General features: G+C 37.3%; 2 protein-coding genes and 1 long non-coding RNA gene across 4 annotated transcripts; 2 read left to right on the forward strand and 1 right to left on the reverse strand.

Annotated features, from left to right (window-relative positions):
- The first annotated feature begins 718 nt into the window (after positions 1-718).
- On the forward strand, positions 719-2,801 carry LOC115922214. Its single transcript, XR_004063362.1, has 2 exons — positions 719-957; positions 1,192-2,801. It is a non-coding gene; the product is annotated as an uncharacterized LOC115922214 (long non-coding RNA).
- A 1,998-nt stretch (positions 2,802-4,799) lies between these two features.
- LOC582049 (amidophosphoribosyltransferase) lies at positions 4,800-13,449 on the reverse strand. The gene is made up of 8 exons (XM_775106.5): positions 13,211-13,449; positions 12,460-12,686; positions 10,265-10,532; positions 9,527-9,776; positions 9,014-9,244; positions 8,423-8,550; positions 6,980-7,201; positions 4,800-5,935 (listed from the first exon to the last, which is right to left on the reverse strand). Exons 2-8 carry the CDS (start codon positions 12,654-12,656, stop codon positions 5,669-5,671), a joined length of 1,563 nt encoding a protein of 520 aa, XP_780199.1. The 5' UTR covers positions 12,657-12,686; positions 13,211-13,449; the 3' UTR covers positions 4,800-5,668.
- Positions 13,450-16,381: 2,932 nt separating this feature from the next.
- Positions 16,382-24,776, forward strand: LOC577450 (aarF domain containing kinase 2-like). Of its 2 annotated transcripts, XM_030980170.1 has the most exons (10): positions 16,382-16,422; positions 18,592-19,380; positions 19,781-19,884; positions 20,959-21,105; positions 21,721-21,849; positions 22,133-22,240; positions 22,691-22,942; positions 23,185-23,313; positions 23,733-23,786; positions 24,569-24,776. In XM_030980170.1, the coding sequence occupies exons 2-10, from the start codon at positions 18,654-18,656 to the stop codon at positions 24,692-24,694; spliced, it is 1,776 nt and encodes a 591-aa protein (XP_030836030.1). In that variant the 5' UTR covers positions 16,382-16,422; positions 18,592-18,653; the 3' UTR covers positions 24,695-24,776.
- Positions 24,777-25,675: the final 899 nt, after the last annotated feature.

Below are 25,675 nucleotides of genomic sequence, written 5' to 3' on the forward strand. Positions count from 1 at the left end.
GATCCAGGGCAGGAGGCATAGATCACAAGATCAAGATCTATTATATTTAATAAACAGTGTTAGATCGTTAAAAGTAAACTAGATGTATAGTGCTCAACTTAGAAATACTCTCCAAATCTCATGAAATGGAAATAAAATGGGGGTCCCTCAGGCAATGCACTGGGAGTATCTTCCTCCCTCTAGCCAATGGGGGAGGGGGGGGGGGGGACAGGAACGAAAGTAGAAAGGAAGATGATGGGATGCAGTAAATACATTTTCTTTTTATCTCAGTTCTTGGAATTTATAATGCTTCTCAATATGTAGCTATATTTTTTATCTTCATGATAATAATAATAGTCATAAAAATATAATAATTAGAAAAATAATGATAATAATAATAATAATCAAATGTCATATATCCTGTGTTATTTCTACTTAATATCTGATTATTTTTGGAGTGAGGGGGAGGGGTCACACGGAATGAACAACATATAATGCAGTATACATTTATTGCAAAAGAGATTTCAATCCATTTATTAATTCACAACCATATAGTCAGTGAAGCTTCAAACAAAACAAATAATGACAGACACAAAACTGCTTCAAAGGTCAAAATTGATCAAAAAGAGAAGGGCAGAAAAAATATTGTGATTTGGTATACAGTGGAATAATGGAACTCCAAGTTGTAAAAGATGGCAAAGTAACCAATTTATAAGTTTATGAAGATTTCGATGAAATATCGATTTACAGTGTAGCAATCATATTTTTTAAAAAGAGTGAAGAATTTGTGTACAGCACAGCGAGAACTCAATAACTCTAAAACGAGTCAGTGTATTTTTGCATAACCCATAATAACATGAGTCAAAGGTAAAATCTGCAAAATATGTTATCATTTACAACAAAACTATTCTTGCATTCTCAATATTCAGAACCCCACATCTATACAAAATAAAGTAAAAAAGACTTGCATAAATAAATGTAACATTAAATCAAATATCTTGAAATTTACCATTGAGAGGTTCTTCACAATAAGCTTCGATCTACTGCATTTATACAATAATTCATTTAATAAAACATGTTTCTTTGAACAAAATAACATAAGCCAATATTGACAGGATTAATGTGTTTTCTATGTTTCACATTCTATTAACAAAGGAAAGAAAAGGGACTTTCAAACCACATGACATGATTTTAAATGGTCAGTGAATCAAGATCTAGCAATAAACAGACAAGATATACGCCGTTATCCTCTCAAATTTTTAGTGTCGGCTAAATCAAATTCAATTCGACTCAAACAATATAAATGTATGTAACTCAAGCAATATTTTAGACTGTATTTAATTATGCAAGATTTGATACCACTAGAACCAGTTTTCAAAAGTAAAATTGGGATATTATTGGTGTAGTTCAAGCCTATTTTCTCTACATTTTCAAAACAAACCTTTTAATTTCGTAGTTGGTTTGTTTCTTATTTCATATGAAGAAAAAACTGCAATATCAACATTCTCAAAACAAAGTGTTAGTAGTATCAACCTAATTCCTAAATAAAGCTTCAAAGCGAGATAAGTATTCATTCCTTTACGAGTCCAAAACCATCTTTTATAAACGATGAAATACAAATAGTCATTAATTTCACACAACATATATAATGGTGCATATAGATCTACAATATAATTTCATTATAAAAACTTGTGCTGAGCTATCAATTTACACAGCCATATGAATGAAAAATAAACATACAAAATACACGCCCCAAAACCCAAACAATTGTGCATAAGGTGTAATTAATCAGTGATATGATAAAACAAGGCAAGCAAGAAAAAAATGACTTTAAACATATCCACACTAATACCACAATCACAGCACCAAACCAACTCCACGCTGACTCCACGATGACTCCACATCGACTGCTTCATTGAAATTGGGGGCTATGCTTTTTTGATCAGCCTGGGCCCCGTTTCATAAAACTTGATATCATCAACAGGATACAATAACAGTTATAAGTTAATGAAATTGTAGCATCTCATTGACTGAGAGCAGATTTGTCATAGAAATTTAGCATTTGTTATTGATAACAAGTTTTATGATACCGGGCCCACATGTTAGCCTCACTAATGTGACTGAGGTACAGAATAAAAGAACATTATAGTGACATGACATCAAATGTAACATGTGTACAGGCACAGTACTGCAAACAAATTGTTAGCTCAACAAGCTAAACTGCAGTTTAGTTTTCATATTAAATATAAATGCATTTTTTCAGGACTTCTGTATTTCCTTCTGGATATTAGAATCAGCCTCTACCCTACATGAAACTCACTCTTTTCACATAAAACTTGTAAAGACCTAGTAATTTTGTATCAACTCTCCATACAATGTTTCTCTCATGAAATATATCCATGGAGTGCATTTTTCCCCATTTGTGTTCACTCACCGCAATTTATTATACCAGTGACTAGAGTCTAGTGTTGCATTACGTTACTTACTAATTGTATTTTTTTTAAATAAATGAATACTTTTAAGCATAGCTCAACATGTATTTACTTTCAATAATTTTAGCTGCTCAATACACATTACCACAAAGTGGAAACATACCATCCAGCTGCACAAATATAGATTTTAAACCTACAAAAAAGTGGTTACATACTGTAAAACCAAACTATCAACAACAAAAAATTCATGAACAAAAGATTCATGCCACAATATAATTGAATTGCAAAAGTGAATTTTTCAAGTCACAAAAGATTCTGACCAAATCAGCCATCTCTTATACTTTTATCACAGGTTTCTAGTGGCAGATGTTTCTGGTTTTAAGGGAAATATATACTGACTACCCTTAAAATAAAATTTCAAATAATAAAAAAATAAAAATCTCTAAACGATGCTCTTTTATAATATGCATACTTTTAGTATAAGGATTTTCAAGTGTTCAATGAAAGCAAATAGTGAGTGGTTAGCAATCCTTACAGTAACGGGTCATTTTTATGATTACTTACGACTACAGAATTTTACTTCTTTTACAACAGATACAGGCAATAAAAAAAAAATTCAGGGAGTACTGTACAACTGCACATGCAAACCATAATATCAAATATCTGCACAAAGAATAAAGCTTGCTTGAAACATTGTGATCCACACTATACCTAATGACATTTTCTCTGAACACATATATACACAGGTACAATACAAAGATATAAGAATGATGACGTGCAAAAAACCCAAGGAATATCAAATTTTGTGCGCTTGTTTGGTGTCAGTAGTTTTTACAAAGGTTTTTTTAAATCTAAATAGCAAATCAGAATGTTGGAAACTTCATTATAGTTCCTTTCTTTCGATCCACTTTCTTCTGAAAATATGAGTACAACACTGTCCATTGAAATGACGTTCGTCATTAAAAAAACGTTTTAGAAAACACCCCAAAAGACCACATTTTGTGTCTCCCTTGGATGGTCTTTCGATACAGGTTTGACAAATAAAAATTCCACATAAATACTGTAATCTTTACACCAAATTCATTTCATCAGAGCTGATAAGAAACAGGGTGATGAATACAAACATGTCTTGACAAAATAATGGACCCTCAATGAAACATAGATATACAAATGTTTGACAATTTTCTCTGAGGACAAGTAAATATGTACAACTCCATTTAAAAACACAGTACTCAGTTTACATACATTTCAGTTACAAAATAAATGAATAAAACAGGAATAACATATATCTGGAGCAAAATATGTACTATTTTCGAGTAAAAGTACAATCTTGTTCCCCTTGATATTTGCAAGGACAAGGACATACATACTGTATACATTTCCAAATAAGTTGAAGTATGTTATTACAACTCCAATTGGCAGCATATTTCTGGAGTTTATTTCAAAGATCTTCAGCCTAAACTCCAAGTAATGATGTTGAATGGTATGTCCTTTTTTTAAATCTTGCAGGTACTTTAATTTTCTCACTCACAAGAAATGTATTTGTGTCATGCCACACAATTTATTTTCTATAAATATGATGTTATACAGTGCGTCCCAGAAAAAACGAAACCGAGAAGTATCGATGCTTTATCATAACTTAATCACAACCATAATTAATGAATGATACATATTTGGAAAGCTTAGAGTCTCCTCTTTCAGTTGATGCTACTCACGTGGTGCATATTTCACGCATGAGTGATTAAAAGCAATTTGAAGGAAGGAAACCAAAAAGTAATTTGGCAGGCGGTATCGTACATTTTCATAATTTTAACAAACAAATTCGTTTTTACTGGGTGCCTGCCGTAGCAAAAAGCAGATTTGACAAAAGACTTAACTCCGTTTCGTTGACAATCAGCCATGCATGAAGACTCTCGTCTACGGCTGATTGTCAACGAAACGGAGTTAAGTCTTTTGTTAATTTCGTTTATTGATACGGCAGGCAGCCAGTGAAAACGAATTTGTTTAATAAAATTATGGACATGCAAGCACTACTTTAAACAAACAGAACTTTGTCATTCCTCGCTCATTTTTCCTGATCGAGGTGTCATATGAAAGGGCAGAAACTCAACTTTCTAGAAATGTGAATTTTTCTTCGAAATTCAGATACCGCCTGCCAAATGTCTTTTTGGTTTCCTTCCTTCAAATTGCTTTTCCTCACTCGTGCGTGAAATATGCATTATCTGGGTAGCATCACATGAAAGAGGAGACTCTAAGCTTTCCAAATATGTATCATTCATTAATTATAGTTGTGATTAAGTTATGAAAGAACATCGATATTTCTCAGTTTCGTTTTTTCTGGGACGCACTGTATATGTAAATGTAGTTATATGATTTATCTAATATTTATTTTTTTGAAAATCCAGTGACTTTAGTAGGAATTAGAAGAACTAGCATCCACTTACCGGTATCCAAATTATAATAGAAAGAAAGAAGAAAAAACCTCAACACTTTAAACATGCGGTGAAATCTCTCTCCTAACAAAAAAAAATGCTGTTTCGTAAACCACATTCTATAAACCAATAATTGGAATGTGGTGACAGCACACACACTATCAAGTACTAACATACATGTAATCGCATACTGTACAAGAAACCTTCACAGCATATTGAGCATATCATAGCTCTGATACAATCATTTTCAAAATAGCTCTTATTGTACATACGATTTTATACTACATATGCTGATGATTTAAGACTTTCTAAAATTGTAAAAATCTAATTCTCATCTTGGCAGCAGAGTACAAGCCTAAATGTGCTCTGAGCACCATCAACTGTGTAAACTATAGCAATAGGATGCCAGTGGGTAGTGAGTATAGTGCTCTTATCAATACATGAAGCAGTGCAAGAATAAATACATAAATACACCAGAAAAGTATTAACAGGACAATGTCTAAATGATCACTTCACTAATCAGTGTTTATCATTTTACCATTTTGTCTCATGATATCACTGAATGCTCCATGTCAAGTGCCTACTAGTAACACCCTGCAGTCTTGAGCTAACATTAATACTATGATGCCAAGAGGTTCACCGGCAGAAGGTGATTTGAAGATAGTGGCAGACTCAGCACACAACATGATCTAAATTACAATACAATGATGGGTTAACATCTTTGCAAGGAGCACAAACAGCAGACAAGTCTCTTGGCAAAGGTCTACAGTCAAATGCAAGCCTTGATTTGATGGTAGCCACTCTCACACTTCCAAGGTGCTGCTATCACCATTCCAGTTTGACTGGATACTCTCCGGTCAAGCAAGCTGTACAGTGAAGACGCTTCTGTTTTTTGCTTTCCTCGATCTGCATGCCTTCGGTGACTGCCATTCGGAGGCCCTCTATTGACAGGTATGCGATGCTGTCTGCGTTGAAGTAACCTGCCAGACGGTCGACCGGGATTCGGTTGGCAACGAGCTCCTCCTTAGTGGGGATGTTGATGCCCATGTAGCAAGGGTTGGTGACCGGTGGGGATGCTACTCGTATGTGAACCTGGGGATATGATACATGAATAATATATTAAAACTAAAATACCTTACAGTTAAAATTACAAGAATGAGTTCATATGTATCCAGACTAGTAAGCGTGAGAATGTTAAATTCGAGAATGGCACACAGAATGAGAGAATAGATAACAGGAGAGATGTATAACTACAGACTGACAGGTAGAGACAGAGAGACAAATGTGGAGAAAAGGAACAGAGTATGGAAAAAGACAAAAATGACAAACCAAGCATGCTTGTACAGGAATAGGAAGAAACAATCTTTCTTATGACTGTATCTCACCAATATTAATACGTGCTAAGAAGATATATAAAATGTATTAATTAATTCTAATTTTCTTCTCCTATTTCATGAGCTCTCTCCACTCCTACAATTTTCTCTTTCTCTTTTCTTTTCACCATGCCCACTCATTCTAATTATTTTCTTCTGTAATACTGACTCCCCCCTCCCCCCTCTCTCTCTTTCTCTTTCTCTATGTATTCCTTCCCAATGATATTTTCCTCTATCTCATCTATCTTATTGTGTGTGTTTGCTAGTGTGTGTATGCTAGGATGTTTGTATGTCTGTGTGTGGTCATGCACCTGTATCTGTCTATTTATAGTAGCTGTTAAGATGATCACAATTTCCTAATTTATATTTAATTTGCTGTTTTATAATTTTCTCAAATGTTTAGATATTTCTCTAACAAAGTTATACATTTTATATTGTATACCGGGGCCCTGCCTACAAGCAACCTGCTTACTAAGGGTATCCCTCCATGTTTATGTTTATATTGTTATTTGAATACAATGTGTCAATACTATATTATATTTGTTCTTTTTAAAGATGGAAAAATAAATTGAAATTGAAATTGAAATTAAAATTGAAAATTGAAATTAAAATTAATAAATCTGTAAGAAGAACAAAAGCTATTTTGTAAATGCTTAATTGACCCCATCCCCTCTCCTTCTCTTATTCCCAATTAAAAACAAATAACCTTTTAGCCTGCCCCATCTAATTAGGGATAAAATAAGACAAGGAATACGTTTCTTACCTCTTTTGCTCCAGACTTTTTTAGAAGTTTGATGATGGGACCAATAGTTGTTCCCCTCACAATGGAATCGTCAATGATGATAATGCGCTTGCCCTTGAAGTTCTCTGTGAGAGCGCCAAACTTCTTTGCAACACCCAGCTGTCTCAGTCTCTGGTTGGGCTGGATGAATGTCCTTCCCACATACCTGTTCTTGGTCAACACTTCCATGTATGGGATGCCAGACTGAAAACAGAACAATAAAGCTTAAAGATAAAGGTGAGTTCTGGAAATGCGATTGCATTGTGAAAGAAAAGGTGTGGAATGGATCAGAAAAAGTTGATCATGAAGCAATGTAAGTATTGGTGTGTACTGCAAGGTGCTGGAGTCATGAAAATCATAATAAATTTGGCCCAGTCTTGGTAAAGTAACAAGCACTGTACACAGAAAGATGTATATGGGACTACACAAATGGTGTCGGGGCTACTATACCTTGATTTCCTTATCTTTCTATGCTCATTTCTCAGCCAGTATACATTTTCTTCCAAAATTGTTTGGCACATGACATTTATTTGTAATCTTGAACATTCACAGTAAGCTTCGTTTGATTCTGTGAGAATTAATTTTCTTTTTTTTTACCAGAACTCAAGTTTATCTTTAACGGTTTGATTGTTGCGAACCAGTTGGATAGAGTTCAGCTCAAGATATAAGATGGCTGCACATAGCTGGTTATATCCCCAAAGGATTACCTCCTTTAAAGCCCCACTGTACTACTTGTAGCTACTTGCTCCCTCTATATAGAAAACATACCTAAGCAGTGACCATTGGTCCCCCATGATCCTCTTTTTTTAATGTTAATTGAGAGCTGAGTTGATGAGATAGCTACCTGTCAGTAACCTCGCTGGGTGGTCTAATCCCCCTTGGCTTAGTACAGACGGCCTTTAAACAGTGTCAAGATTAAAAATTGTATGTATGTACACTATCCACTGCTGTGAAGGATGATGGTTAAACACCTTTAGCCTCAGTAGGTGAATTCGATACTGTGCTTTGCCTTAAGATGAAGGCAAAGAGGCATGGTATATTCAAGAGATCCTTTATCATATTATTTTTGTAGTACACATCCAATTTTAACACAATACTTAATTAGTTCATCCATGCTGTGTACGCATCTTAGATTTATTGCCCCAACGAAATTGTTAAGCATTGTCCTGTAAATATGGTATTAATAGTAAATCTTGAGCACACAGTTTTTATCAATCTGACGTTTCTAATCATGGTATGTGGTATACAAAGCTGATCATTTTCTAGTTAAAATGCACTTCTCTAAATATGTCAGTTGTGATTTAATGTATTTTGTGGATAAAACTTATGCGAATCCGAACCACACACAAAATTCACTATCATGTCTCGCACACACAAATTTCTTGGTTTTACAGATTAGTCTTAATAACAAAATTTGATACTCACCACATGTGAGAAGCCTAGAGCTGCTGGGGTGGCAGACTCTGGGACGGTGCTCACGATGTCTGCTTCAACAGGAGACTCTTGAGCCAACCGCTGACCACACCTCCTCCGCACCGAATATACCATTTGTCCTGTAACACACGCAAGAATAACATCTCTTATCATCATAGGAATTCTCAATGTTATTTTCTTGTATTGCCAAGTTTAATGGCTTACTTTTCAAGTCTAACAAACTTGATAACATTTAATTGACAATATACAATGTATGTTCGTAACTCTGTATATTGATCCTTGTTCATCATACACCCATTTAAACTTCAATTTAAAAAAAAGATTCTTCACAGTCATAATCTTAACCATGGATAGCTTCTTTTCCAACAAAGAAAACAGGAGCTAGGAATGTGTAATCTACAAGTGCAGATACTCATTTTCCAAATGTATTACTGTGAGGATAAATCCGACCATGCAGTTAAAACTGGCTATATTTTGTTTCTGCACATGAGGTTATGCGCAAGGTTAATAGATTCTGATATAAGGAACTTTTGTCAATATTCTTGTTTTAGAGATAAATAGTAGTACATGTTTGTAAAATACCTTCAAGAATGGTGTCGGGTCTTGAGAAGTAGACATACTCAAAGATGCAGAAAGCCTGTGGGTCTTCAGCCGGACGGGGTACAATGGCCAGAGATTTGATACCAGTCTTTGAGATCTCAACGATCTCCCCAGGAAGGACCTCTCGGTAGTATTGTGCACCAATAGACTGGAAGGAGCAGGATTCGGAGGAGACCACCCAGCCCTCCACATCATCATCCTTTGGGCAGTCAACTGGAATATAAACATTAAGAGAGAGAGAAAAAAAAAACATCAGGGTTCGATTAACTTGGTTCCCACATGGAATAAATCTCAGAGTCTTGACTAGATGTAGACTACCCCCCCCCCCCTCTCTCCCCCCAAAAAAACCTTCCCCCTCTCTCTCTCCAATTACAAATTAAAGGTATTATAAAAGAAACTTTCACTACTAAAAAATCTAGTTTCACAAGTGTAACATATTCCTATAAAAATACATTTTTAGAATCTTTTGATTCGTTTTGTTCAGGTTCTACTCACCACTATGTCTTGCATGGACAAGCCTCCCGATACAGAGGGGCCTGTTGCCGTAGGGATCCCTGACGGCATAGATGGAGCTTTCATGGAGGATGAGAAGGGAGTAAGCCATGAGAGCCTCATTCATCAGTTGACGTATCCTACCAAGCCAGTTTGGGCCTTCAGGTTCCCCCTCGGGAGGGGCGTGGGTCAGCAGCTGGGTGATGACCTCAGAGTCTGAACCAGTCGACAGACCTACACCGTGTTTAAGCACCTATTTGAGAATAAATTTGTATACGACAAATTATTATTTTGCATCAGATTTTACAAATAGATGGGTTCGCAAATCTCTTCAAGGCTTTTTCAAATCTGACATAATAATCCACCTAAGCATCTATGTAAAAAACTGATATGGCAAACTAAGAAATACTGTACAATACAATACAAATGAATGGCAAGAAGCAATTTTTTTTTTTTTTTTTGCTAGTGCAAAAATACATGTATAATCGCCCCTTGATGATCTGTTTCAAATTATACAAAGTAGTGTATGCTTGTCATGCTCTGGCGACAATCGCTTTGCAGAAGAAAACAAATGTGAATTATGATCTTTAACTTTGGATCTAACACAATGTACCAGTACCTAATATTTTGAACTTAATCCCAAACCTAACTTTTAAACCTACATGCAACCCTAACCTATACAAAATATTAAGCCTGGAGAATTGACACCAAGCATGTGTCGTACAAGCTTTGTTACTCTACCTTCATCCTAAGTTGAGCAGCATTCACCAGCTCTCCATTATGCGCCACAGCGATGCGTCCATGGACCGTCTCCACATCAAACGGCTGGCAGTTCAAGAGCTCTGATGCCCCGGCTGTGGAGTAGCGATTGTGACCAATGCCCAGATTACCATGTAGATTGGCTAGGATCTCGTCTGTGAAGATTGCACTAACCATACCCATGCCCTTATGTTTGCGGTAGTTCTTGGATGAACCCTGACTCGTGATGATACCGGCGCTCTCTTGACCTCTGAAGTTACAACAGCACAAATATTTCGTTTTAGCTCATTACTTCCCATCCTGGAAAGGTTGTTTGAAATGTCATCCCTGCCAACCTTTCAGAGCAAATAATTAGGAATTCTCCAAAGGATATACTTATAATATACACAGAAGTTTTAAGTAAGAGAGAGAAATCTATGTTTCATAATATTAGTTTAAAGGTCAGAAATTAGGAATCATTCTTCCAAAATAGCAAGGGTTTGGCAGCTACAGTATATGTAATGATTCCAGGAAATCCATGAACATTACCAATAGTCTAAATATCTGCACCATAAATCATAATAAAGCTAAGAGACCAGCCCCCCTCTCTTAATCCAATCTTGGCTTCATACTCTTGATATCAAAATTGTGTACAATATCATGAAATGGTCGACAGGGGGGGGGGGGGGTAGAGGGAGACAGGGGTTGTGTAGATAATATTCAAGAAGGTTAAAAACATCCTGACAAGTGACAAACAGGAAGAGACTGCATACTTCTCAGTTCTGTTATCAAATTGTAATCATTTTGGACCACTCTGTACTAGCCTTTTATCACAACCAAGTCCACTCATGTGTCATTGACAATAACAAGATTAAGCAGATTTAAACTTGAGGAGATCCTTTCATACCCCTTTTAAACCATGTCATAATGTATGCAAACAGATAGGTACATTATCTATGACCAGGATTCTTGTCATTGCATAATAGCCATAGTGCTACATGCTCTACCAATGAGGAAGGGGGAGGGGTCTCCTTTATTGTCTGTTTAAATCCAGGAGAGGATTAACTCATACTGTAATATAGGGTTAATCTGGCTTTGAACTGTTTGGAGCCAGAAGTGTGCTAACTCTCACTCATTTTCTTTACAACATGGAGGTAACGCCCATCTGGGTCTAAGCTATTTGGAGCCAGGAGGGCAATAGCTCATATATTTTCTTAGCAGATGTTTCTGCACATATTGATAAATCAAATATAAAACATTCAAATAACAATAGTAAGTATATTAATTGATTTACATAAAGAGTGACAGCTTAAATACACATAATGTACAAATGCAGTGGCGGATCCAGGGGGGGGGGGCCGAAACGGCCGCGGCCCCCCCTATTGGCGGCGCAAAAGGAAGAAAAAAAAGAGGAAGAAAAAAGAGAAAAAGAGAAAGGAGAAGAGGAGGAAAAGAAAGGAGAAGAGAAAAGAAAGGAGAAGAGAAAGGAAAAAAAGAAGAGAAAGGAAAAGAGAAGAGAAAAGATAAAGAACAAAGCCCCCCCCCCCCCTCCCTTCCGGAGGGACCGAATTTGTGTTCCCAAAATTTCAGATAAAGAGGTTCTTTTCACGCAACAAAGTCCGGCCCGTAATACACAAAAATCCGGCCCGTACTGACTTTACACACCGGAGATAGAGGGGTGCTTTCAAAGAGAGGGAACATACATGTGCGTACCTTAGATAACACTGAGTGGGTGGGGGTGGGGAGGGAAGGGGGGGTGGGAAAAAGAAAAGTCGGGTGAGAAAGGGGGAAAGACAAGGAAATGGGACTAAGTGACAGTAACGACGAATGAGGGAAAACTGTAATCGGGAGATTTGGGGTCATTCCAGAAGGCTTGGCAAACGTCATTGAATAAAGGGGGGCCGGGCCGGTGTCGTGGCGTTATGTGTCTTAGCAAAATGTATGAGCAACTTGTATGGTGGATATGTGCGCTATATAAATATCAAGAAGTATTATTATTAATATTATGTAATGCTATAGGATATGGAATAGCAATTTACTCTTTAGGGACTTTTGAAACATGTAGTTGATGAGATAGCCACCTGTCAGTGACCTCGCTGTGTGGTCTAATCCCTCCTAACCACACTAGTGTTGATAAGCTTTAAAACAGTGTAGAGTCTAAATGCCCTTCTGAATCTGAACAGAGGATATGACCTCACCTGTGTTGGAGTCCAGTCAAACCCAGTGTGATTAGCTGAGGTATATCTAGCTGCGTGGGCCACTCTCCTGCAGCGACACATCCAAATACACCACATGCCTCATGAAGACCCCCATCTTCAGGGGTCCAATCCTCTGCTCTTGATGGCATTGAAGATGAAGGGGAGGACGGCAATGATGAGGATGATGATGAAGCCATGGTTATATGAAGAGCATCAGTGGCAGGATTCTGGATAAAACAAAAAGAATCGTATTTTGGAGCTCGAGCCTAGTGTTCAACTTCAACCAACCTTCAAGTTCAGTAGGGGGTGCTGGTTCGAAAATAAGGATCGCCCGCATAAACGAGGATATCTTTGTAACACTAACAAGGACAAATCGCGTCCTAAAAAATGAGCCCCCGCATTTTCAAGGACGATCCTTATTACCGATCCATGCGTTGGCGGTGCGAAAAACAGATTCCGCGATGATGCTCCATGATCATGCATCTACACTATCACTTTTATCAGTCACTTAGACCTAATTACGCTTAACGCTAACGCCGTGGCTGTTTATACAGCACAGGGCCCACAGAGACTTTCAATCAGCTATCACGTTATGAATGCTAAATCCTCGGGAGGACGGTAAACTACCCAGCCTTAATGACAATGTAAGTTAGACATATTAGAGTAATTAAGTTATATAATTTATGTGACAGACAGACAGACAGACAATTAGATCTAGGCTAATTTGGACAATCATCAGATCACGACTTACCACACACAAAATTGAATGCGTTGGACTACAGTTGCAATAAGATTCCTAATTCTGGTAGGCCTACGATCAAAATCCGTTTATGCTGACGGTAATGGAGTGCACGCTATCAGAAGGGGATTTAAATGTCTCGGCTTCAAAAGAAGTTCGAGGGAGACCGAGAGTGAATAGAAGTTCGATCAATCTAATCAGCATGACAATCATTAATCAATTCATTCATCTATTCAAAACCGGTGGTGCACGTTTCGTAGTTTCGGTGCGCGCTGCGGTGCATGCAGTGCTTGTATTCTAGAACAAGGTGTGCCAACAAAACAAGACAGAACCATGATAGAGGGGGTCTGCTTGCATATTCAAATTGTATTGTCCAATGATTGGATTTTTTTTTCGTTTGCATGTCAGTACAAGATTACAGATTATAAATATCAATAAGATACAAATGGATACATGCAAGATTTTATTGACTCTATCGACCCCCTCTCGGCAATGAGAGTACAAACATAACAATGATAAACATATGTGAACATAGACCGAAAGCTTCAGTCTCTCTAATCGTCGGTTGTTCCACTGAGACCACGTCTGGCTCCACTAGACCTCCGATTATAGATAGTATTGGGGAATGACAACAAATGTCAGTTTTATTAAAGAAATGACCCAAATCAGATGGTTATTGCTGTCTAATGTATTGGGGAATGACAACAAATGTCAGTTTTATTAAAGAAATGACCCAAATCAGATGGTTATTGCTGTCTAATGTGACCAATGATAAACATAATATGATAATATGAACAAATTAGACAAACATGTGATATAATATGAACAATGATAAACATGTGATAATTTGAACAAATAAACATATTTACAAATCAAGGCGAACTGGGCAATTCACCCTCCTACCGCTACGAGTGTGCCTATAACAACGTTGCTTATTTTACAGTATTACCATATACCCTTGACTCTTTTGAAAAATGTGACATAATGATTCTAACAAATTTTGCTAATTTCTTTAGATGGCAAGCGTGAGCTGTATTAAAATCCTTATCCATGTGCAACGCACTTGGTCTTAAGCTATACCACACAAGTTATTTGGTATATACATTTTTTTCTCATAGAAAGAATGGACATACACAAATATAATGAAATTCATCACCAATATATGTTGGTGTACAGAGTGGGCATTGCAAATCATGTACTACATTTGCATCAAATCTACCTTTACGGGTAATCTATGTGTTCTGCTTCTGCATCTAAATTTACTTAAAGTTATTGCATCCTTCTGACATAATATCTGCAGGTATTTTTAATAAACCAACTCATTCTTAAACATAGGTAACACAAAATGCGATAGTTCAACATGCATGCAGACAAAAATTCGATTCATAATTCAGACCAAGAGCGGATCCAGCCGGCGGCAGGGGAGGGGGCCCAATTCGTGAGAAAATATTTAGCGGCGAAACATTCGGCCGATAATTCGCTTAGTGGGGGGGGGGGGGGGGGTAGTGCATGAGCACTTATTCGTTTGGGGGCCCTCAAAAAAAAGGGGGGGGGGGTCATCTCCAAAAAAGGTAAAATTAACGTGTTTTTACACGTTTTTTCCCAGCCCCCCCCCCCCGGGCCTTCCCCCTGAATCCGTCACTGATTCAGGCTAAGTGGTTGCTGCTGTATGTTAGGGCATACTTATTTCCTTGTCTAATATAGATACCATAAACAGGTAAGTTTCAAAATAGGTGCTCTGACTTTTAAAAATTACATCAATAATAACATTTGAAAGGACAATAATAGCAGGGCGTCTCGATCAGCTCTCAGTATAGCATTTTTGTGCCCTCAATTTTATTGTGCTATATACCCGAACAACCATCGGATAGGTTGTGGTTTCTGTAGCTGTTAACCCTTTATGCCTGGTTAAGTTTTTAGAGATTAATGATTACAATGTATGTACAACACATATTAATGCAGTATACATTTATTGCAAAAGAGATTTCAATCCATTAAAACATCCTAGCTAGTTAGTGATGATTCAAAGAAAAACAACTAATGACAGACCAAAAAAAGCTTCCAAATTAGAAATTGATCACATAGGGAAGGGCAGAAATAATGTTGTGATTTGGAATACAGTGGAGGAAATGTAATCCAAGTTGTGAAAGATGGGGGAAAGATGGCAGAGTCCGGGGCAGAGTATAACCAACTTAAAAGTTTATGAACACAGACAGGAACATTGATTTAAAGCGTAGCAATCACTTCAAAAAGAGAATAATTGTGTAATTATTCTTAGCAATCACTTCAAAAAGAGAATAATTGTGTAATTATTCTCTTTTTGAAGTGATTGCTATGCTTTAAATCAGGTAAATGGGTACCTGGTAGGAATTTAATCCTTGAAATGCTAGAGCGCCGTATGGCAGCCGTGCTAAAGCCAGGGTAATAATCGGTAGCGCCAGGAGGGTCAAATCTGACTGACATGAGCGCCATACAAGAACGCACTATTATTATTATTATTTTTAATTTATAAGATTTTATGAGCATTTCTAAGCAAAAAAAATAAAACAGCAATTCAGTTTACTTCTAACAATCTAACACTGTTAAGTGTTTACCACCGACCTATATACACCCCCTGCCCAGATGAAGGGGGTCGCCCCCGGAAAAATTTGAAAAAGTGCCCCCCCCCCCAAAATGTATAGCAAATACTAACTAAAGACTGCAACACACTTTTAGGCTCTGGAGGGCCCAAGAGTGCTGCGTTTAGGCTATATGCACAAATCCTCTCGCTCCCTCATATAATATCCTTCGAAATGTACAAGTAAATATTTCTTGGTTTTATACTATATATTTTCGCTAAGTAAAGTATTTTTTTGATACAACAAAACTTCAAAAACCCGGAAATTGTGAAAAATGGTCTTTATTTCGAGAAAAATTACCCTTTAAAATGGGTACGGGTTTCGCGAGGCTTGAGCGGTACATCCCATTCAAAACCGATTCTGAGTATCCCCCGGGCTTCGCCCCTCTAGTTCACTTTGCTCCCTAGTCCCTCGCATTTCGTCCCCCGGTCATCGCGAAAGAAATCGCCGCCCCTGCCCAGATCCCTCTTCCAAAGATTTGTTGTTTTGTTGAGAGACCCTGTATACGTATATAGCACTCTCGTCGTTTTAGTCTATGATCGAGGCGCACATTTACAGTCTCACCGCCGCCCGCGCCCGTGGACTGAACACATTTAATTTTATTTGGTGAAATTTCATGTTAATATCATTATTTATTATCATTCCTCACTGATGTACTGTATGCGTAATGTGTATGAAATTGATGAATTTGTCTGATTATCACAGAGAAAGACGCAAGTCTGCACGATCAAGCTGATTGTATTGTCCCATATGCTGCTTTCTGTGTGGTGATATGTTGTGTAAAATTGTGATGTGGGCGTGCGTGTACGATGTACAGTACATGTCTGACACTGACACTAGTAGATCTACTGTAATATGTATGCATGCATGTAGACCGAAAGCTTCAGTCTCTATAATCGTCGGTTGTTCCACTGAGACTACGTCTGGCTCCACTAGAGGTCTAGTGGAGCCAGACGTAGTCTCAGTGGAACAACTCAGTGGAACAACCGACGATTATAGACCTACTGAAGCTTTCGGTCTAGCATGCATGTAGACTTATGCACTTTACATGTAGATGGTCTACAACTAAGACTACAACTACAAGATTATTCAGACATTAGAATATTTGGACCAAAAAAAAAAAGCATATTTTTGAAATAGATCTATTTAGGTGTAGAAATTAAGTCTGTAGATCTAGATCTAGATCTAGCTTAGACCGAATTTTTCTGTCTCTTTCATTCGTTAGCCTCTGATTTGGGTAGGGTTGGCTCCTCTCTAAAAGATTTGGGTAGGGTTGGGTCGGGTCTTCTCTAAAGAGAGGGGCCGACGATACCCAAATCAGAGGCTAACGAACGAAAGAGACTGAAAAATTCGGTCTAGATCTAGCTATGTTTAGATAAATGTGTGCTAATGTGTCTTGTAATGATAGATAAAGAAATAAGAATTGCCATGCCCGTGGGCTAGTAGGGGCGCTGGTCCGAGAATGACGTTTTTTCTAGCTTGTAAACGTGGACGTTTCTTTTCTTGGTGGATTTTTTTTTCTTCGGCGCTTTGCGGGTGTAGGTTCCCGAAATGCTGAAAAATCAGGTCGTAACAAAATAAGGATCGTCGGCATTCTTTCAGACGATATATAATACCAATCGATGCGCTGGCAATGCGAAAAAACAGATTATGCGTAATAATACACCCCCAGTTCACTGTTTACTTTTACGGGTTGTCCGTCTTCCTGAGGATTTATTGTTCATAATGTGAAAGTCTCTGTGCTACGTAAGTGAGAAATGCATCATGGAGCATCGATCATCGCCTAATCCGTTTTTTGCATCGCCAACCCGCGGATTGGTAATATGGATCGTCTGCAAGAATGCGGACGATCCTTATTTTGTTATGACCTGATTTTTCAGCATTAGAGACCGTCCGCCAAATGACTTTTAGGTTCCCCTTTCTTCAAATTTATTTAATCACTCATGCGTGAAATATATGCATCATATGAGTTGCATCAAATAAAAGAGGAGGATCTGTGTGTCATTGATTAAGTTATGATAAAACATTGATAATTCTCGGTTTCGTTTTTTCTGGGAAGCAATGTATAGTCTCTTCTACTATTAGATCCCAACTTTTTAAAACTTTTTTTTGACTGGCTTATTTTTCTCCCATCAGTAGGGGCGCTGGTCCGAGAATAAGGATCCTCCGCATAAACCAGGATATCCTCGTTAACGTGGAAAAATCAGGTCCCTTTCTTCAAATCGATTTTAATCACTCAAAATATGCATCATATGAGTTGCATCAAATGAAAGGAGAGGATCTAAGCTTGACAAATATGTTTCATTTATTAAATACAATTGTGATTAAGTTATGATAAAACAGATAATTCTTGGTTTTGTTTTTTCTGGTACGCACTGTATACTCTAGAGTCTATGTTTTAGAACTTTTCCCCTCTTGTTTTGATCTGCTGTCTCATTGAGGCCCGTACATCTTCCATGTACATGAAAAAGCGGTAAAAAGATAATTTTTTTAAAATCACAAATGACCAAGCATGTATCGTGCGTATCGCACATTAATCAACCTTTTCCAAACACAAATAGTTACCCTTGCCAGACGCACAACATGTGGGGGAGGGGGGTGGGGTGATTAACAAGAGATCTGTCTTTTTTCTTGAAGCTACTGCTTGTTATGAGTTCGGCAATCACGCACAAACTGCATTGTTTTGAATTGTAGACTTGTCGATATCCTCATGAACTTGCAGAACCTCGGTTGTTCTCTCTGTCTAATCTTATCCATCTCTTTCATTCGTTTCAGATCCCAGAAGGTCTGGTAATTCTGTTTCTCATATTTAGTTCAGCCGCATTTTCTTGTTCAAGATGATCATTCATCACATCTCCCGCATAACTCTTCAACTTAGAAGAGTAAGACCCCTTCACTGGACAGTACTCAAACGTCTACCTCAGCCAAAATATCATCCCACCAAATCTGTTGCTCTAACGGTATGCTGTGCTTTCATTGGAGTAGCATCGTACAAGCGTTTGCCACAAATTCTATTTTCAAGAGCAGCATGTCAAGAAGCAGTTCTAGATCACCCTGTTCCTATCAACTCAGAGATTGATAGACTTCATTCTGTCAAGTCATTGTTAGTTGGGCAGATGAGACTCTGGCATCATGTCCTCAGAACTCTTGCATCAAACCTTGTTCAGTTTGTCCTGGTGTCCCTACGCTACATCCGCAATTCCATCCTCTTTGGACCACTTCTCTTCTCCTATCCACTAGTACTCCTTTTCCCAGACAGGCTCCAGGATGTATGGCTACGTGCGCTCCTGCGATCCATTGAACTCTCCGGACCCACCTTCATCAAGCTCGGTCAGTGGGCGAGTACTAGGAGAGACCTCTTTTCGCAGGACTTTTGCGATCAGCTCTCGAAGCTGCACCGCAATGCTCCAAGCCACTCAGTAGAATACACAAAGAGAGCTCTGGAACATGCCTTTGGTTTATTAGGAAAGGAGATATTCAGGTTGGAGTCTGGCAATGAGACTGTGTATTCAGGATGTGTAGGGCAGGTTCATAAAGCATATATGAGACCAGATGTCTACCAAGGTAAGAACTCGTAAACGAAAAGCAAAGTGGTGAATATAAAATACATGTATTGAATAGTGATCTAAATAAAGAGGTATTCAGAAATTGGAGAACAAAGAGAAACAGAAATCAAAGAAGGGTATAAGAACTTAGAACCGAGTTATTGTAATGGTATACACATGCATTGCTTTTAATTAGCATAGACATGTAAATTTCTATATTAAAATCTCTTTTGTGAATAATTCAGTCTGGACAGTTATATTAAAAAATAAACTCTTAGAAGGAGTCATAATATATATATTTGCAGTCTACCAGTTAAAAATGTCAACCATATCAGAATCGAAATACTATGGTGTGCCATTGCTGGGAGCATATCTTTTTAAGTTAAGAAACACCTTTTTCCCTCCATTTTCCTCTCTAGCTGTAATGAAAGGAAGGGAAGGTGGACTGAGAGACTGGAGGATGAGAGATCGAGCATCAGATCCAATCATGGATGAGGAAAAGTGGATACCAGTTGCTGTAAAGGTCTGTGTTTTAACTTGTTTGTCTTGCAATTCAATTTCTTGGAAAATTTTATGTAGTTCTTATTTTTTTCTGTTGAGTTAAGGTATTTACATCTCTTTAAAACAAGACTTGTTTATGTGCTTGTTTATTTATTTCTTTATCTATTTCTTTATTTATTATATATTTATTTATTTGTTTATTTATTTATTTATTCATTATTTATTCATTTTTAGGGGGCTTAAATATGTGAATTCTCTTTCGGTATTAATACATGCAGTTTGTTTCCTGCTCGTTTAACAGGGCAAATATTTTGTATTCCATCCAACCATCCTTAAGAGTGTTATGTCTTGATCTATTGAGTAAATGATTGTAATAGCCATATTTTACCAGTTCCTCTAATATCACTTGAATCTTTAAAACCATTGGCCTTATAAAATAACTCTCTTTTGTGGCACAGACAAGGTTTCTGCTGAACTTTGGAACAAACTACCATAACATGTCAAAAGCTGTCGGACTGTCAAGTGTCAACCCATTTCAAAACTTGTCTTAATTAAGACACATTTATTCAAAATTACTTTTGATGATTAACTTACTCTGGTCACATTGATGTATATTTCATATGTACCGGTATTGTAATATTTCATATGTATTGTAATTTGTAGGTTTATTTGTAATTTTTTGTTTTTATTAATATGTTATTGTTTATTGTTGTATTTTATTGGTTAAAGCGCTTAGAGACTTTGTTGGTAAGCGCTTTAAAAGCACAGTTGTTTTAGTTATTATTATAAGTCACTGGACTATGAACCACATGGCAGGGGGTTAAAATCAGCATGTACACTGTACATCAATTAGCAAGATATTTATCTACATTTGCCACCGTCCACCCAGGTGAAGTAAATACATATCTGGTAGGGAGAAGTTCCTTGATTGCACAAGCATCGTATTAGCTCAGCATGAATAATGAGATGACGCTTGTAAAGTGCAATAGACTATATCATTTTTATCTCATGAAGTGCTTCAAGGCTGTTTATTACAACAAAGGTGTGTTTGTGAACTCACAGGATTCGCTTGTTCTTTTGAACTATTTTCCTGTAGGTCCTTCACCCAGGTATCTATGAGAGTGTCCATCTAGATCTGAGGATTATTAATGTCTTTGCCAGGATACTGAACCTAATTCCTGGTCTCCATTGGCTCAGCCCTGTCGACCTTGTGGATGAGTTTGAATCTCTTATGAAAAATCAAGTAAGTTAAGTACCCTGCATTTTAGGCAAAGTGTGCATATAAAGTATATGGGCATATTTTTGCGGGGGGGGGGGGGGGGGGGGCTGAAGCCTTTTGACCGCCCTTCATTGCTTCAGGTTCTAAAGTGAGCGCACAAATATTTTGACAATTTTTTGTAGTGAAATTATAGAAATTACTTATTCAGGCACCTCCAGCCCGAATATGGGGCTATCAAGGCTCCTTGCTGTCTAAATTTGAGGTGGTAGTTGCCTTAATATGTTGGAACTTTAAAAATCCAGGGGGAGGGAGGGGGAGGGGGCTGCAGCTGCCCCTAGCCCCTCTCACTTTGCCTATGAAAGTGTGTAGAGTCTGAGGGTAATCTGATGCACAGTTCATGGCCCTGTTACATAAAGAGGTACAATCAATTGTAACTCCCTAGAACAATAACAACAACAACAAACAAAATACATTAAAACTACAACTTGTTTTTGGCAAGCATCCTTCACCAATGGTAAGGGATTTAGAATTTATCTTAAATCTTAAATTTATTGGTAATTATATAACTGCAAATGCCATGGACTCTATTTACATACCACCCAGTGATACAGTTATATGACCTCTCATGTTTCCTTCCAGATAAACCTCAAGCTAGAAGCAGAAAACCTTGAGAGATTTCATCAAAACTTTTCCAAAGTGCCTCATGTAAGAATACCTCAACCAGTATGGCCGTTTGTCACTAATGAGATCCTAGTTGAAACATTTGAGGTAAGAAAGCATCCATGCATATCATTATCTTTTACATATGGTGAAATTGATGTCTTGTTGCTCTGTGGTTTATACATTTCATAAAAAGATGTAGCCTTTGTGTAAAAGATGATCTAAAACAGATATGAAGAAAATATTGAATTCCAATTTGGAAATGATACATCGCTGTTCAATAATGGAAAATAAATATTTGGATTTGCTTGTGTATTTGTCCTCATTTTGAGGTTAGAAATAATTGCTACTGTTTCCTTTTTCTCTGTTTGAATTTGATTATTTTTACTAGAGTGGTCAGAGCATATCAGCATTTATATCCTGCGATCCTGACAACCCAGACGAGAAAGGCATTAAGAAGATCCTTGCTCAAATGGGAGTAGATGTGATTTTGAAGATGGTGAGTAAAACTATCACAGAATATATCAATAATAACCTGATATGATCAATATGAGAACAAAAAATGAACAAAGTCGAAATGGGAATATTAAATGCATAAAGAGTGAAAGTAGTAGGAAGTATTGTGTACGACACTAAAATAATGCTAGTGTATGGACAGACTACATGGAGTAGATAATAGGTGACTTTTCTTTGCAAATTGCATTGAAAAGTTTTTTCAATCTTGTTTGGTTTTGGGGGCTATCTCGACCAACTCTATTGATTGCTCTTGTGTCAAAGCCTAAAATATCATGATAAACATGTATAATCTTGTTACACGACCCAAACCAACTATATTGTTTGTCTCTTTATACCTGTGGAGATAAAATGACACTGTCTCACAATATGTGTGGGTAGTATGCATTTGTCATGTATGTTAACCCCTTTCCTCTCTTTGCTTTCGTCCATCTAGGTCTTTGTGGATAACTTTGTACATGCAGACCTTCATCCTGGGAACATTCTAGTCCAGGGAGTAGAAGAGGCCCTGGTCCAACCAAGCAGGACCGTGGACTTTCATGACCACATTACAGAGTTCCAGGTCTACCTCAAGGAACCTAAGAATCCAATCAAGTTGGTCCTGCTTGATACTGGCATCACGTCCCATCTGGAGGAGAGGGATTTCAACAACTTCTATAAAGTTTTCACTGCAATTGTACTCCGCAAGGTATCAGCAAACTGGAAAATTATATTTTCTGGAGAAATAAGATCATTTAAAAATATATACCGGTAGGTAGGATTTAATAGTAAAACTGAAAATATTCCCCAAAAGAAAATACATGGCAAATAATTTTGTTCTTTTTAGTCTATGAACCTCAATTTTAATAGCTCTGTTATAAATTCAAAGGGAGTATATACTAATAACCATGGGACAATTCCTCTAGTTCACTCTGTTCTATTATTTTACAGGGTGATGTTGTAGCTGAACTGTTTGCGGAGCATGCATCTTCAAATGAATGCAATGATGTGGAGAAATTCAAAGCTGACATGAAATCGTTGGTCGAAAAGGCTCATGAACGGAGTCTACAACTGAGCAAGGTATTATCTCTGTCATTCTATCTCTTTCTCTAATAATGATATTTTTTATGTAACCATGATTTTAAAAAAATGTTATTAATATTTCCAATGATAATTTTAGAAACAGTAAAACATTTCAAATGATTATAATAATTTTTTATTCTTATAAAGCGCTTTTACAGAATACTGATCAGAGCGCTGAGAGAACAAAAAACAAACAAATGCATTAAAAACAATAACATATATACATATAGCAGTAAATATAATATTTATTAATGACTGTGATATTTCGATTTCTGATCAGAGCGCTAATAGAACAAAAAACAAAAAATGCATTTTAGAACAATAACATATAAACATATGGGCAGTAAATAATATTTATTATTGACTGTGATATTTCAATTCTGAACATTATCATTGTTTTCCATTTTCTGTAATAGATGCAAGTTGGTCAGCTGCTAAGGGAATTATTTGCTCTTATGATTCATCACAAGGTAAGTGTTCCAGGGATCCAAGTTGTCCAAAATTTGCTCATAGATGACGTTCTGAAAACTGTATTGTTATCTTTGATAGGTATGTCAAAGCATATAGATACTGTGCTGAATCGACCATACATGGTTTTGTGTCGGTCTGTTTCTCAGTCAAGAAATGGCTTCCTCTCTCTGATATCAACTACTGGAGTTTACCATGCCAAAGGTATGGGGTTAGAGCTTGGGTTGTGATTGGAATGTTTGTTGAGGTTGAGGTTGGTTTGAAGTTAGGAATTTAGGACTACGAAGCAATCTTAATCTTTGTCAGAGCATGTGTTCTACTAATATGTTTTTTTTAAAACATTCTGCTTTATGTACCTGTAGGCTTTACAAAATAAAAGTAAACAACAACAAAACTGTTTCATCTGAATCATTATTCTTACCATGGTAGATCATTACTTAAGTTTATGAATGAAACTATACTGAAAGATGCTGAATGCGGTTTGTAATCATTAGAAATTTCTTTGCTTGATGCTTTATATCGATTGATTTAGAATCAGACATTTTAAAAAGAATTTTATGCTTTTCCTAATGACACTTAATGCAAAAAAACAAATTTATTATTAAGATTGAAAAGATGCAAATGTTTTCACTGAACCTACTACTATATCTCTCTTATTTGATGGGCTGGCATAGCAGCTATGTGGAAACTGACAAATTTCCCCTTATGTGTACACACATACAAAGAGCTATTACAAATAGTGTAAATTATATTTTGATTTATCCTTTGCTTTCTCTTTTACCAGGTGAAGCTGGAAAGTAACTTCGCATCCATCATACTTGCCATCATGGTGTTGGAAGGACTGGGTCGGTCTCTAGACCCCAACCTAGACATTCTAAAAGCAGCTAAGCCAGTTCTACTAGGAAGATGATATTAGCCCCTCCCCTTACCCACCTTGCCTTAAACCCACCCCATCGTAAACGCAGCTAAGTATGTTAGAAAGTAATGCTAGCTCCTCAACTCTCGTCTCCTCTACTGGGACACTGTCTTGAACTTAACCTTTATATTCAAGAAACAGCCAAGCTATTTCTACTACAGCGTTGATGTTAGCCCCCTAAATCACTTTTATCCTAAGAGAGAGATTGAAAGGATCACCGCCCCCCCCCCTCCCCCTCCGCCTCCCCCCACACACACACACACAATGATCTGTAATAGAGGCACGTACCTCTGCTGATTCCATCAACATCCTAGAACCAGCTGTGCCAGTTCTATTATGAAGATGATGGTAGTGGACAATAATCCCCCCCCCCCCCCTCTTTCTGAAATACAGCTATAAGCGAGTTCGTAATTAGGATTTGCACATGGGCAGATAATGGTCACTCGTACCCAAATTGTAAAACCATTGAGACGAATACTCTGATCATGCTCATGAAAGTTATGTAATCAGTATTCATATATGCACCAGCAGTACATTTATCTGATACACAGGTGGAAGTATTCTTCTCAAGAGGCAAACAAAAGGTATTCATGAAGCACCTCCATCCCTTTGACAGTGATTATTCTAAAATGCACATGTGGGACGTATCCATCGTGTAAAAGATCTGTGGATATTTTGGGGTCATGCATTCCACGGTTCCAGAGCTATTTACGAACTCGCTTATTAAAGCCAAGTGGTCCGTTTGGAAAACAGTGATAGCTCTCCTCCACACCCCTCCCCCCCCCCCCCCCCCCCCCCTCTATGGTGCATGTATGAGTTACTATGAAATCATTGATATTATGTCAAAAGTAACTGAACGTCCCATATATTTTTGGACTTTACTTCTCACCACATGTTTTTATAAGGGTTCAAAGTACCTTTATAACATGTTACACATGTACAACCATTAAATTATTGTACTCCTGAGTCCCAGAC

The sequence above is a fragment of the Strongylocentrotus purpuratus genome, unplaced genomic scaffold, assembly GCF_000002235.5.
Source record: "Strongylocentrotus purpuratus isolate Spur 01 unplaced genomic scaffold, Spur_5.0 spur5_scaffold_11, whole genome shotgun sequence".
Taxonomy (NCBI): domain Eukaryota; kingdom Metazoa; phylum Echinodermata; class Echinoidea; order Camarodonta; family Strongylocentrotidae; genus Strongylocentrotus; species Strongylocentrotus purpuratus.

Excerpts from the sequence above, each read along its gene's own strand:
- LOC582049 (XM_775106.5), bottom strand. The coding sequence starts at position 12,656 with ATGGCTTCATCATCATCCTCATCATTGCCGTCCTCCCCTTCATCTTCA. Across the intron at positions 9,245-9,526 it reads TGTCCATGCAAGACATAGTG|TTGACTGCCCAAAGGATGAT; the intron begins GTGAGTAGAACC and ends TTTATATTCCAG. Across the intron at positions 8,551-9,013 it reads ACCCGACACCATTCTTGAAG|GACAAATGGTATATTCGGTG; the intron begins GTATTTTACAAA and ends CGTGTGTTACAG.
- LOC577450 (XM_030980170.1), top strand. The coding sequence starts at position 18,654 with ATGATCATTCATCACATCTCCCGCATAACTCTTCAACTTAGAAGAGTA. Across the intron at positions 21,106-21,720 it reads AATCTCTTATGAAAAATCAA|ATAAACCTCAAGCTAGAAGC; the intron begins GTAAGTTAAGTA and ends GTTTCCTTCCAG. Across the intron at positions 23,787-24,568 it reads CTCTTATGATTCATCACAAG|GTGAAGCTGGAAAGTAACTT; the intron begins GTAAGTGTTCCA and ends CTCTTTTACCAG.